The sequence below is a fragment of the Mastacembelus armatus genome, chromosome 15 (genome assembly GCF_900324485.2).
Source record: "Mastacembelus armatus chromosome 15, fMasArm1.2, whole genome shotgun sequence".
Taxonomy (NCBI): domain Eukaryota; kingdom Metazoa; phylum Chordata; class Actinopteri; order Synbranchiformes; family Mastacembelidae; genus Mastacembelus; species Mastacembelus armatus.
In genome coordinates this window covers 2,735,656-2,748,467 of record NC_046647.1, presented here as the reverse complement: position 1 = coordinate 2,748,467, position 12,812 = coordinate 2,735,656, and the positions used below count along the sequence as shown (strand labels likewise).

At 42.5% G+C, this 12,812-nt stretch overlaps 1 protein-coding gene across 5 annotated transcripts in view; it reads right to left on the bottom strand.

The window, feature by feature from the left end:
- slc2a15a (solute carrier family 2 member 15a) overlaps nucleotides 1-12,812 on the bottom strand; it is a 46,656-nt gene that overhangs the window by 14,777 nt on the left and 19,067 nt on the right. For 3 of the 5 annotated variants that reach the window (XM_026310058.1, XM_026310060.1, XM_026310061.1), the window contains exons 3-7: nucleotides 9,413-9,573; nucleotides 8,208-8,332; nucleotides 7,240-7,385; nucleotides 6,630-6,762; nucleotides 5,962-6,149 (exon numbers count right to left, since the gene is read on the bottom strand). In XM_026310058.1, the coding sequence (XP_026165843.1) occupies nucleotides 5,962-6,149; nucleotides 6,630-6,762; nucleotides 7,240-7,385; nucleotides 8,208-8,332; nucleotides 9,413-9,573 (753 nt within the window). Of the gene's footprint in view, nucleotides 1-5,961; nucleotides 6,150-6,629; nucleotides 6,763-7,239; nucleotides 7,386-8,207; nucleotides 8,333-9,412; nucleotides 9,625-11,162; nucleotides 11,269-12,812 lie in introns of all 5 variants that reach the window. The other 2 variants (XM_026310063.1, XM_026310062.1) reach the window with 2 other exon arrangements.

Here is a 12,812-nt window from a genome sequence, read left to right as displayed (position 1 = left end):
CAAGAGACAAGGGTCAAAGGTCTGGGGTCATACACACCACGGGGACACACCAGACTTACACAAGAGACAAGGGTCAAAGGTCTGGGGTCACACACACCACGGGGACACACCAGACTCACACTAACCAGCACACAGACTAAAGGGACTGAGCAAGAGACACACGACAAAACTAAAACATGAACAAGGCAAACCTAAACACGAGGGAGACAAGGCATAAACAAGAGGGACTAAACATGAACACCAGTGAGCTAAGCAGGAAAGCAAGACATGGTAAAACACATACAAACAGAGGTAGATAACTTAGCTTAAACTTGGGGAGAACAAAAACCAGTCCATGATCAAAATCTCAAAAGGAAAAGGCAAGGCAATTCTGGGCAACCGGTAATCAAAAGGTGTCTGGCAGGGATCGCAACAAAAGCATGTGGAGCAGATGATCTAACGAAGAACTGAGGCAGAAACGAGGTACATAAAGGGAAGAACACAAACGAGGCACAGGTGAAAACAATCAACTAATTGGGTCAACGTAAAGTGGAAAAAGACAAAACAAAACCAAATCCTAAAGGAACCTACAAAATAAAAGCACAGAACAGGAACTCAGAACACGGATCCTGACACACACCTAAAAATGGTTTTAAAACTTTAAACTGTTAGAAACTAAGATTTGAATGCCTAACAATGTTGCTTTGTTCTTTTTGTTGTTACAATTCTGTTCCGCCAATCACATAGCTTCTAATAAAATAAGTCAATCAGCTAACAGTCTACACGGTTTGATTAGTCCCACTGGTCGTCAATACAGATGGACACCGTAAAGATGATGTCTTGGTTCCAGCACACCTGCTCCACCTCCTGCCTATTGGCAAAGAAGAGGACCTGCAGGAGCATCGAATACACCACACCTGACTAATGGCTGGTCACCAGCTACAGTTTGTGCAGAACAGTTAACGGGCTGTAGATTTTTAAGAGGATGGTTTGACGTTATCTAGTGCCACATGAATTTAATATTACATTAATTATAGCAATGTGTGAACCATGTATGGTTCAACGGTTGCTATGACAACTGGTGTTACCCGTTTTTGTTAGCAAGCGGAAGCACCGAATTAGCTAGGTAGGTAACTGACTTAGCTAGCTAAATGTTGCTCTCAGAGCACTAAAAGCATGTTACTCCATCCACTCTGTTAAAAATCAACAGCCCAGTTAACTGTTCTGCACATACTGGACCTCTATTAGTGCTCGATGAGGCACCCTCTTTATGGAATCTATTTTACTATTTTATTTGTTATTTTATTGTAATTTGTTTTTGCTTTACTGCAGAATTTTCCTGCCCAGGAATTAGTGTATTATCGAATCTATTCCATTCTTTTAAAATAATTTTATAGTGATTTGGAAGATATCGACATTGGTTGATATGCAACAAATGGCAGCTTTAACAATCTTAAAATGTTGTAACCCAGCAAGAAAATACAGTCTTGGCAGGACCAACAAATCAGGGGATATGTTCAGCTAGGGACCAGGATTAGATGATAACCCAGGATTGTCCATCTTGTCTCAGAAGATATCATTAGTAAATCCCTGCAAGACTGCAGGCACATTTGTGAGGCCGAAGGGCATCACCAGGTACTTACACAGTCTTCCATTCATACCCCTTTTGGATCCTTATCAGATGATATGTGTTGCAAAGGTCTAGCTTGGTAAAGATATTCCTACGGGAACCACTGCAGCTCTGGTGTTGGAGTCCATTCTGTAATCCCTCCAGTTACCAGAACCACCTGAAACTACAACCATGAGTATCCTAGAATGACGGTAAAATGAGGGGAGTGAATGATGTGGAAGTACAGCTTATCGTGATGGTGAACTGAAATAAGTTATACTCGCTGGCTTATATAACAAACCCAATGCAGATGACGATCAACAATAGCCCTATGTTTTCTGGTGTTTCAAGTGATGCACTAAGCACTCACCGATAAGGCAGGTGTCAGTCAAAGTCAAAGTCCAAGAAAGCAGCCAAGGTGGTTGATCCCCCATCGTGCCTTAAGTTATCTAAAGCCCTCCCGTCTGCAGGGTGTGGCTCATCAGTGCCCCTATGGTCATTATTTAGCCCAAGCTTTTGCTGGGCAGAATAAAGACATAGATTGCCTTCTTGGCGGTGGCAATACACCTCATTAGACCGATCTGCATGGGTTCCTCAGTATCCAATGGTGAAGCAGCTGTGAATTTCAGAGGGGCACACAGGGTGAGCCGAGGAGCTGCTGGAGGCCTGGGACAAGGCTAAAGTCAGGGCTCATGTGTTCTCATCAAATGTCATTCAGCCATTTGCTGGCCAATCTGCTGGGTCAGAGCAATCAGCTTGTTCAGAGTTTTAGGGAGCTTATGACCAGCCATCTTGTCCTTTATAGTCCCAGACAAACCCTTGAAGACAAACCCCTAAAATGCTGTGGGAGTATGAAGGTGTAGTGAGTAATTGGTGACAAAGCGGTTACACTGGTGAAACTCTGTTGAGCCGATGCTTGAACTGAAGTCACTGAATAGAAAACCTGCTGCAACTCTTCAAGTCAACCATGTCACAAGCCAAAGACCCTCTCTCCCACTTGTCTATTCCCCACTTTGAGCAGGACCAGAGAGCAGGGATAATGTGAGGTCCACTCAGAGAAGCTAAGGGTTAGAGAGTAGTGTTGAGTTGCAGCCATGGCAAAAGCTGCTGGCAGCAGTGGCATTTGGTCAAGGGCAGCAGCCTTAACAAGAGAATCACCTCACAGAGTGCCTCCAACTGAGTTGAGTAGCATCATTCTGGGTCATTTTGGTAAGGGGCCATGAGGCTCAGACGTAATTCCTCTAACCCTCCTGTGACTGTTGGTGACTGGAATATAATGTTGAGTTGCAAACGTCCGTGGCATTGGACCCAATTGCAAGAAAATGTTGTGGCCTGTTATTGGTCAGAAAGAAGTCTCCTCCACTGATGGGTTGGGCAACAGGGACCAGAGAAGTGTCATGTGCCCAGTGGTGGCCATAACAGCCTTAAAATGACGCAGATGAAGAAAATACACTCAAGACACTAACCCAAAGTATGTGTCCAGATCAGAGTCAAATTTGCTGAGGGTATCAGAGCACTGAAGCAGTCTGTAATCCCAGAGATGTCTGGGGGTAAAATGAGTCTGTTTAACCAGGAATACAGTCTGAGAGACAATGGTCCAAACAATGTCCGATAATCTGAGATGTTTCTTCAGCTGCGCAGCCCACATACCACACTATAATGCAATATGTCAGTATACGTTCTACGTTCTGTGGTAGAAAGTAATTGGCAGTCTTTCTTTCACATGGTTTTTCCGCAGAACCCTGAGGAAATGGAGCCTGTCCTGGGCCTTGTTAACCACTGTCGACGTGTTGATGGACCAGGTAAAGTCCCTGGTAATATGCACTCCCAGGAATTTGAAGGACACCCTGAAATTCATCGCCACCAGTGATAAGACCCACCACAGTTGTGTCGTCTGCAAACTTAATGGTGTTGTTTAATGGGTCAGAGGAGACGTAGTTGTATGTATACAAAGCATATGGGTAGGGGCTGAGCACACAGCCCTGAGGAGAGCCTGCACTAATAGTCAAAGTGGAGGATCAGGGGCAGTCAATGAAAAGCATTCTGACCTAGTTCTCAGATTTCTCAAGGTGACTCAGGGCAGCGTGGAGAGCAGTGGCAAGGGCATCCTCTGTTGACCTATTTGCTCTATATGCAAACTGGTATTGGTCAAGCTTTGGTGGGAGGCAGGACTTTAGGTGGTGAAGAATAAGTCTTTCAAAACACTTCATCACTACTGTGGTCAGTGCGATTGGTCTGCAGTTGTTCAGGCAACTTATGGCTCTTTTATTGGGGACAGGAATAATTGTAGCTGCTTTCAGGCAGAACGGGATGATGGCCAGCTTCAGGGAGATGTTGAATATCCTCTTAGATTAGATTAGATTAGATTAGATTAGATTAGATTAGATTAGATTAGATTAGATTAGATTAGATTAGATTAGATTAGATTAGATTAGATTAGATTAGATTAGATTAGATTAGATTAGATTAGATTAGATTAGATTAGATTAGATTAGATTAGGATAGATAGATAGATAGATAGATAGATAGATAGATAGATAGATAGATAGATAGATAGATAGATAGATAGATAGATAGATAGATAGATAGATAGATAGATAGATAGATAGATAGATAGATAGATAGATAGATAGATAGATTTTCCCCACTCAGCGACACACCCACTGAGAAACAGACTCCTATAATTGGCAGCTTCATAGCCAGAAACATGAAGTTAGAGACTCCAACGACCATAGTCAAATGCATATTTAATACTCCTGCCTAAATGAATCAACCCCCCTTAGTCATAAAAACTGTCATGTTCCTTGAAGCACATGCAAAGGTGGAAGAGTAGCTGCCATCTCCAACTCAGCTTTTTAATCTAAACATAGTTATAACTCATTTGAGAGCCTCACTCTTTGCCTCACACACCGAAACTGGATAACACAAAAACCAGTTGGTATTTGTTAATTGTGTACCGGTCCCTTACTCAGAAATACTGAATTTCCAAAAAGAATTTCCCAAAACCCTCTGTTGTCTGACCATTCTCTAATAACCTTAGAATTTAAAATAATGGATTATGCAGCATTTCCACATAAAGGTGGGAGCATGCATAGTCGCAGTGGCCTGGCACTCTATCAATAGCAGCAAAATACAGACATATACTAGCAATGACCTTCTGCATATAAAAGACTATTGCACTTGCATACCCGAGAAGATTGGACTTTTCCTGAAGAAAATAATCTGACAAAGCAGGTGCTGCAACAGCTGGTATACTGAGAGTACTGTTATCGGGAGACATAGCTGCCTCTGTTTTTTGTAGGTCCTTCCCTCAGCAGCTTTTATTATAGCTTTTTATGTACACCCACAAGCTAATGCTACGCTGGCCATAGACAAACTGCATGACGCCATCAGCAGACAGCTACAGACACTCAGAGAATGTTTTTGTCATGGCAGGATATTTCTACTACTATTACTCCAATCTTTATCTGTTCTATTCAAATTTCACAAAAATGTCAACCTACAAACAAACAACCGCTTTCACCCCCCTTACAAGCCCCTCATAATTAAAACTAAGCCTTTCTCCAAAGCATTGCAGACCCAGACAGAGGAAACATCATCTGCCCTGCAGGAAAGTTTTAAGGATTTTGCATGGGAAATTTTTGAACAGACTGACATTGAGCACTCTACCAATAGCAGCAAAATACAGACATCTGCACCAAGATCACGATGGGGGGAGATGAAACCGCGTCTCCTCCTCCTCTCTCTTATTGTCTGAATGCTGGCACTCACTCTAAACTTTGTTTCAGCTGCAGACTTTATCTGCACTTTGAAGTCTGCAGTATAGCTGTTTCTTTTGGATAGCATTTTTACTTGTGTTACACCAGGAGTTAGAGTTTAGTGTGAACATAAACATTTTTACTTTTTTGGTGAGTATAGTATTATCTTCAATTGAGTGAAGATAATACCAAGAGTGTCATCTAACACTAGCGATTCCTCAACAAAATTACTGTAAATATACACATATAAGTCACTTTGCTGTATAAGTCCCAGGATAAGCCAGAGGAGTAAAAAATTCTGGACTATATCAATTTATAGTCCAGAAAATACAGTACATTGAAATGAAACGAATTGAATTGAAGAGAGTTGTCAAGCGATAATTTCCAAAATATTAAAATAAAGTAACACAAGATCCTCACACAATAATCACAGTTTAAAAGCAAACCGTGTCCATGCCGATTTTTCTTTACTTTGGGTTTTATGTGTGTGATGTACAGTCAGAGGCATCTTTTTCCGGCAGAGTGACACTTTGAACTGCTACCACTGTAAATCAGATTTTGTGTTTTCTCAGCTTGTTTCACTGCCCCCAAGTGACCTAAAATCAAAAGCCTTACAGCATCAATTCCAGACAGCTGCATGCCGATGTTGATGATCACTACGCTTAGCACTTGCCAGCGAACTGTGTCATCCTGCAACAGTTTCCACACTGACAGGGTCTCCACAGATGACAGGGATCGCTGCTCATCTTGCATTTCTTCAATCTCAGCTTGGATGTTACACTTGGCTCTGTACCACTTCAGAGCTACAAGACAGGGAACAGGAAGCAGTATATTAGAGCACAGCATGGACACATGAAATATCACATCTGAAACATAAGTCATCACACCAGTTTGTAATCTAACAAAGGTATGGACAGATCTAACCAATTTATGAAGATATTATGGTATTGAAGTTTTTTCTGTCGTGCAGAACATTTTACCAGTAAACGCTATATTTAAAAGGTTGTGTGCTACAGGGATTTATTGTTGTATAATCTCTGTGTACATGCTGCTCCTCATCATTGGTTGGTTTGATAGCTTTGATTGCTAATACTATTTACACACTCTTTATCTTTCTGTAAAAAAATAGACAATTTAAAACTGTCTCAGTCCAATAAAAGATGTATTGCAACAAAACTTGATAAATTAGAAACTGATTTAGAATTTTATTGCCCTTCTTTCGAAAATGTTGAACCCATTGTTTCCTTTGTCCTATAAATCATTTCCTTTTCCACAACACTGACCTGTGATAGTGGCATGGACGTTGTGTTTCTCAATCAGCAGATACCTGGGGCTCTCTGGGAACCACGGCAAGAGCATCAATTGGATGAAAGTGGGTACCACCACCACAGAAAGAAACAGGGGCCAGTGCTCCTCCTTTAACAGTTAAATACAGTTAGACATACACACATGGTGATGATATTACTGTGGGGTCACTCTGAGTCTAATATTCACTGATGATGTAATGATACTAAAGCTATGTAATGGATATCAACTATTTAATTTGATGATGTATTTATTGTATTGTTTGAATGTCTATTGTGAAACTCGTGATTTGAATAAATGAATAATGAACAGTAGCTATTTAAGGAAATCCAGATCAGGCTTAGGACAGCTTTACTCAGTTTAAGAGGCACTTTAGCACGCTTACCATACATCAACCATCATAACTTTACCCTGTGTACTGAAATAGAGGCTGGTATTGAAATGAGGTAAATTTGAATGTTGCAAAAAATCAGCTTTAAAGTTGAAGTTGGATGTATAGTCAGCTTTTTGTTTCATACTAACCACATGGTCATATACCTTTGGCTACAATCCTATACTGTTGGAAAAAAGCAATGTGTGTTTAAATACCTTTCCCAGAAGCTGATGTAGGCCAAGGATTTGAGCGGAAAAGACTCCGGTGCCAATAAAGATACTCGGCACAAGACCCAGAAAGCCTCGTAGGTTCTTAGGTGCTATCTCACCGAGGTACATTGGTACAACACTTAAAGAGATGCCTGCAGTAACAAAATCAGGAAAATATGTTTTATAATATTTTCTGCAGAGAAAAATGCCACTGCCTGAACATTACAGCAATATATAATTGTTGAACACAGTCCTGCAAAGTGAAGTGGAATGAAAAAGAGTTACAGTTCTGAGACTAAACCTGTAGAGGGGTATCCAGGAAGGAACATAACACGAATTTTTGTGAACACTGAGATGTAAGTAGAGGAGATTAATGGTTTAAGAACAGTGGCACAAGCCCTGCCTTTCAATCCAACCTACTGAACAGACGTAGATTGATTCACTCATTTCATAGCATTCGTTTTAGTACACTTATACATTTAGCACATAGTACACATAGTATACATTTAGTACAAATATACATATATAAATTTTGTATATATTTTTTAATGCATAAAGTTTATTGCCGAAATGATTAGTCACTAAATCACATTGCTGTTCATCAGAAGCATTATTACAAATAATGTCGATAATGAGTTTATCATTAAGCCATCTATTCACCAAAAAGGAAAAGCATTTACTAGTTTCATGACCCCTGTGTATTACTGAAGCTCACTATTGACATTAGTCAGTTGTAAGAACTGACTCAGAGTCAGTGTTCCAGTTCATCCCAAAGGTTTTAAATGGGGTCAAGACTCTATGGAGGCCAATCACGTTTTCACATTTCTTTAATGAGCTAGCTATACACTAGCGGGGACATTGTCATGTTGAAGCAGCAAAAGGCCTTGGATTCATGCCCTGTACAGCCGCAAATGGTTGCGGTACAGCATGTAGTAAATATAGAGGTGTGTCTATATGCGTGTGTGTGTATGTACCTGAGTGAATTCCTGTAATGAAGCGGCCAAAGATGACCATCTCAGGTGAACCACAAACTCTGCTGAAGCCCATGAGTGAACCAGCAATAAACACCAACACTGTTGTTTTTACCACTGTGCCTTTTCTGAAAACATACACACAAGCAGTAGGTAGACATACATAAAAGCATATGAGCCAGAGGTTTTATGGAACAATGAAAGCAGTCCTCTTAAGGCTCTTACCCAGTATTCACACAGTCATAATAGTACCATATATGCATAACTTCTGATTAGCCATAAAACACTGCTGTGTGAAGAAAGTGATCAGCTTGCAAATGGAATTATAAATCGACTGCCTTTCATTTGCATTTAGATGCCCATTGAAGTTCTATGAAATTGAGGAGATAGATGTAGCGTGCACTTGATTTGCGCCTAATATAGAAGAACTATATTGCACTTTAAGGACTAGTACATTTTCTAGGGGGTAAAACGAATAAGATGACTCTAGTGCACTATGGAGGACAACAGGACATCAGGGGAGGGTTTTTTTTCAGCTGCTCTCAATACATGAGAGTGAATGATAAAACACAAGTAAAGTATAATATTTGGCAAAATGGTATTTTTTTTAGTCCTACTATTGTTTTTATGCAGAACAGGCTTCATATTAAACAATAGGGGGATGGTACCAAATTATTCCCCCCAACTTACGTGGTCCCATTTGATTACGAATGGGGCAGAATAGGTGAAAAAGTTCTGTCAATCTTGCAGTTCTCTCTGTACTCTAATTGCACGTCTTATCATTGCTCTGATGTGACTGGGTTGCTTATGTAAGAATGGTGCATCCATAGTTGAATGAAGCTTCTGTTCCACCTCAGTTCAGTCTGAGATGTATTTTTATTTACATTGAATGAACCTTCTGGGTGTGCATGAAGGAGGTTTGCACTCAAACCCTCACAGTAAGAAGGTTCCAGGTTTGAATTCTGCTCTAGCCAGGGATTTCTTTGTGGGATTTACATGCTCTTCCTGTGTTTTTGGGACCAAAGTCATGCAGGTTAGGTTAACTGGTGACTATTGGTAGGTGTGAATGTGATGTGAATGGGATTGTGAGTGTTATTAACAATCATCAATAATATAGAGCTAACATCTTAATCCAGTTATGAAAAACAGCACTCAGGTCTAGAATCCAGAATCGTCTCCTGAACAATCTGTGTAAACAAATGCTTTACCTGCCAAAGCGAGTGACCAGCATGCCTACAATGAGGGAGCCTAGCAGGCCTCCGATGGCGAAGACAGACACAGTGAGTGAGTACATGAGGGTCAGGGTCTCCCCACTCAGTGCTGTCCCATTACGACCCAGTGCTGTCTTGTTGTAGAAGTCCTTAATGTACTGAGGAGTTGCGGAAGAAAGAAGATGGAGCAAAGGTCAGAAGATGAGGATCTTAGGGGGACAGAGGAGGGGGTTGGGTGGCAAGCAATAAGTAATTTGAAAAAAGCATGACATGAAACATAGAAATTACTTATATATAAAGCACTGACTTCAGTCTGTAGATGCCCTATTTCTGTAACTTCTTAACCCTAATATTGTCTTCAAATATACTACACACCTGTTGTCCTCCCGGGTCAAATTGACCCCTTAAGTTCGACTGTTTATTAAGCATAAAGTGTAAAGTGATCACACCATTCTGTTACATATTTTTAGCCAACATCATTCCAATTACCACTACCAGTATTTTAAACTTCTTTTACATCTCTTATTCTTTTTATCATGCTTAATTTATGAACAATAAACCTCTGTTACATCCTAGGGGTGGCGTAACACATGGCGAACCAGGGAAGGGGTTATGGTAAGTGAAAACCAGTACACAACGAGATTACGCTTAACAAAAAGTTTATTTAGAAACGGTAGTAAGGCTAACTAAAAACAGACTACTCAAAAGTGAGAGCCGAAGACCATCTATTCGGTCAAAACAACGCAAGGGAGGAATAACTCGAACAGAAATCAGCTTCCACACACTCGCTTCAACAGGTGGAGCACGCTGCAAACAAAACCTAGGGACATAAACCAAACAGAATTATCACACCCGGACACAAGACCGGAGATCAAGTTGTTACCACACCAGGTAGAAGACACATAAGATCTGGGAGACACGAAACCACCAGACACCACCTCTCTCTCTACGGACTCCCTTTTCCAGAGGCGAGAGAGAGAGAGAGAGAGAGAGAGACAGAGACAGAGACAGAGACAGAGACAGAGACTGAGACAGATATCTGCTTACAGTTCTCTTCCTTTGTCTCTTCCTTTTCAAAACCCTCCCCGCAACTCTTTTCGTGCAACAGGAACCTTGGGAAGTCTCTATGCTGTTCACAGACTGTGAAACAATATAACATCTGCTGCACATCCACTGTGGCAGCAAATGGCTCCTTGTAGAAGCACATCAGAACTCCAAGCAGAGCATTATTCAAATAAGGGCCAGTCAAAAGCATATCATTGAGAGAGAGACCTTCATAAATGGCACTGGAGTCTAATACTATTCTTGTCTGATCTGGTTTTGTGGGTGGTACATGCCAAATATTGGTAGATATCAACACTCTTGATTCTCTTCTAGTGGTGAAGCAGGCTCTCCTTGCTTTGCGTCAAATATCCTTTGCATAAAGTTTATGAAGTGTCTTTTCATCTGTGGTCATTCATTTAGAGTGTGTTGGAGCAATGAGAGACATTTCACAGCTTGTACTGTGATATTTGGTAGATGGCTGCATAGCAGGGTTTCTACCAAAGTGTTTGTACTGGCTTTGTCTTTGACTACTGTCTTTGACTGTCCAGTTCTCTTTGTACACATGTTTGACTAGTGTCTCTAGGAATGTTTCATCCTCAATTGACAGACCTGGTTTGTTGTCATTTTGTGTTCTCTGAAATACATGGCAGCCGAGAGTGTCTATCTCTTGTTCACAGGCATAGACTAAGCTTTGCACACTCACATTGGATGAATGACCGTTGAAAAGGTTTGTCTTCACCAGTGAGTGGTTGCTCTGTTCGTCAAGAACATCTTACGTGGAGTGAAAGGATAGGACCCAAATACAGCTTCTAGATTCAGGCAAAACTCAAATTTATTAAAGATGAACAAAAAAAATCACTGGAGGCTGACGCTGAACAAAAAACTCTCCAGGACAAAATCCATGCAGTGACACATGCTGGTCAAGGCGAAGGCCGCGGCACAGAACCGCTGGCACCTGGCGAACATACGCTGACACGGGAATCCATTTTGTGTAGGAAGGAATGGCACCAGACACACAGGTCGGTACCAGAGCACAGGAACCTAAGGAGACAGGTAAGTAACGTTCCCAACAAACTTGTTTAGTCACAATGTTCAGGTATCTGGAGGTAAACAGAATGAACTTTGTGTGAGCAAGTGGGTGAATGGACAAATAGTGTAAAAAGCGCTTTGAGTACACTTGAGTGTAGAAAAGCGCTATACAAGTATAAGACGATTTAACATGTCCAAGGTAAGGGCAGACTCCCTAATCTCCCTCTTTGTTGCCTTCCACACACTGCTGGAGATGTGTTGGTCCCGTGTTTCCTTTTCACGAGGCAAAGCAATTGTGCCTCACCCAGCTCCAGACCCCAATGCTAACGCCAGCTTTCCAGCTTCAAACACTGGCTCCCCAGTCACTGTTCCTGGCTAGCCTGTCTGAACTCCTGGCTGGCCTGCCACCATAACTGTCTAGCCTACCAGAGTCACCGGCTAGCCTGCCTGAACCCCAAGGAAGAGTGCTTGAAACCCCAGCCAGAGTGCCTGAAACACCGGCCAGAGTGCTTGAAACCCCAGCCAGAGTGCTTGAAACCCCGGCTAGAGTGCCTGAAACCCCGGCTAGAGTGCCAGAACCCCCAGCCAGCCTACTGCCTGAACCTTCGGCCAGAGTGCCTGCTCTAGCTCTTCAGATTCCCCGGCTAGCCCTCCAGAGTCCCCGGCTAACCCGCCAGAGTACCCAGCTAGCCTACCAGCTAGCCCACCAGAGTTCCTGTCTAGCCTCCGTGAGTCCCTGGCTACCCTCCCTGAATCCCTGGCTAGCCAGCCAGAGTTCCCAATCCCGCAGCCTCGGCAGTCTCAGTCTCCATAGCCCCAGCCTCAGTCTCCAATACCCCTACCAATCTTGCCCAATTCCCTTTCCACCCAACCCTCACCGCGTCGACAAAGGCATTCCAGCTGGGGTTCCTCCCCAGTTCACCGGACCTCAGTGTGGTGAGTCGGCCGGCTCCGCCGACACCACTGCTCCTTCTACACCTGACCTTTGTCCCGGTGGGTCAGCAGAGCCTGCCAATGCCATCCCCTTTCCAGATCCAGGAGCCACTGACAAGCCGCACCTGTGGCCAATTACTGACCACCAGAATAAGAGCCCTGCTTCTTCACTCCCGACAGTGGCAATTCATCTCTCATTATCCCCGCTGTACTGTGCCGCAGCATGTGAGCTTGTGATGCATCTGGATAGACATTTGCCTGTGCGTCCTGTTTCCCCAGGTTTCCCTGCTCCAGCATTTACCTGGTGTGTGCCAGGTAAACGCCAAGGTAGACAAGGTGTGTTCCTTGTCTCATCGCCGTGTGTTCGCCTGGTCCAGTCTGTACAAGTGAG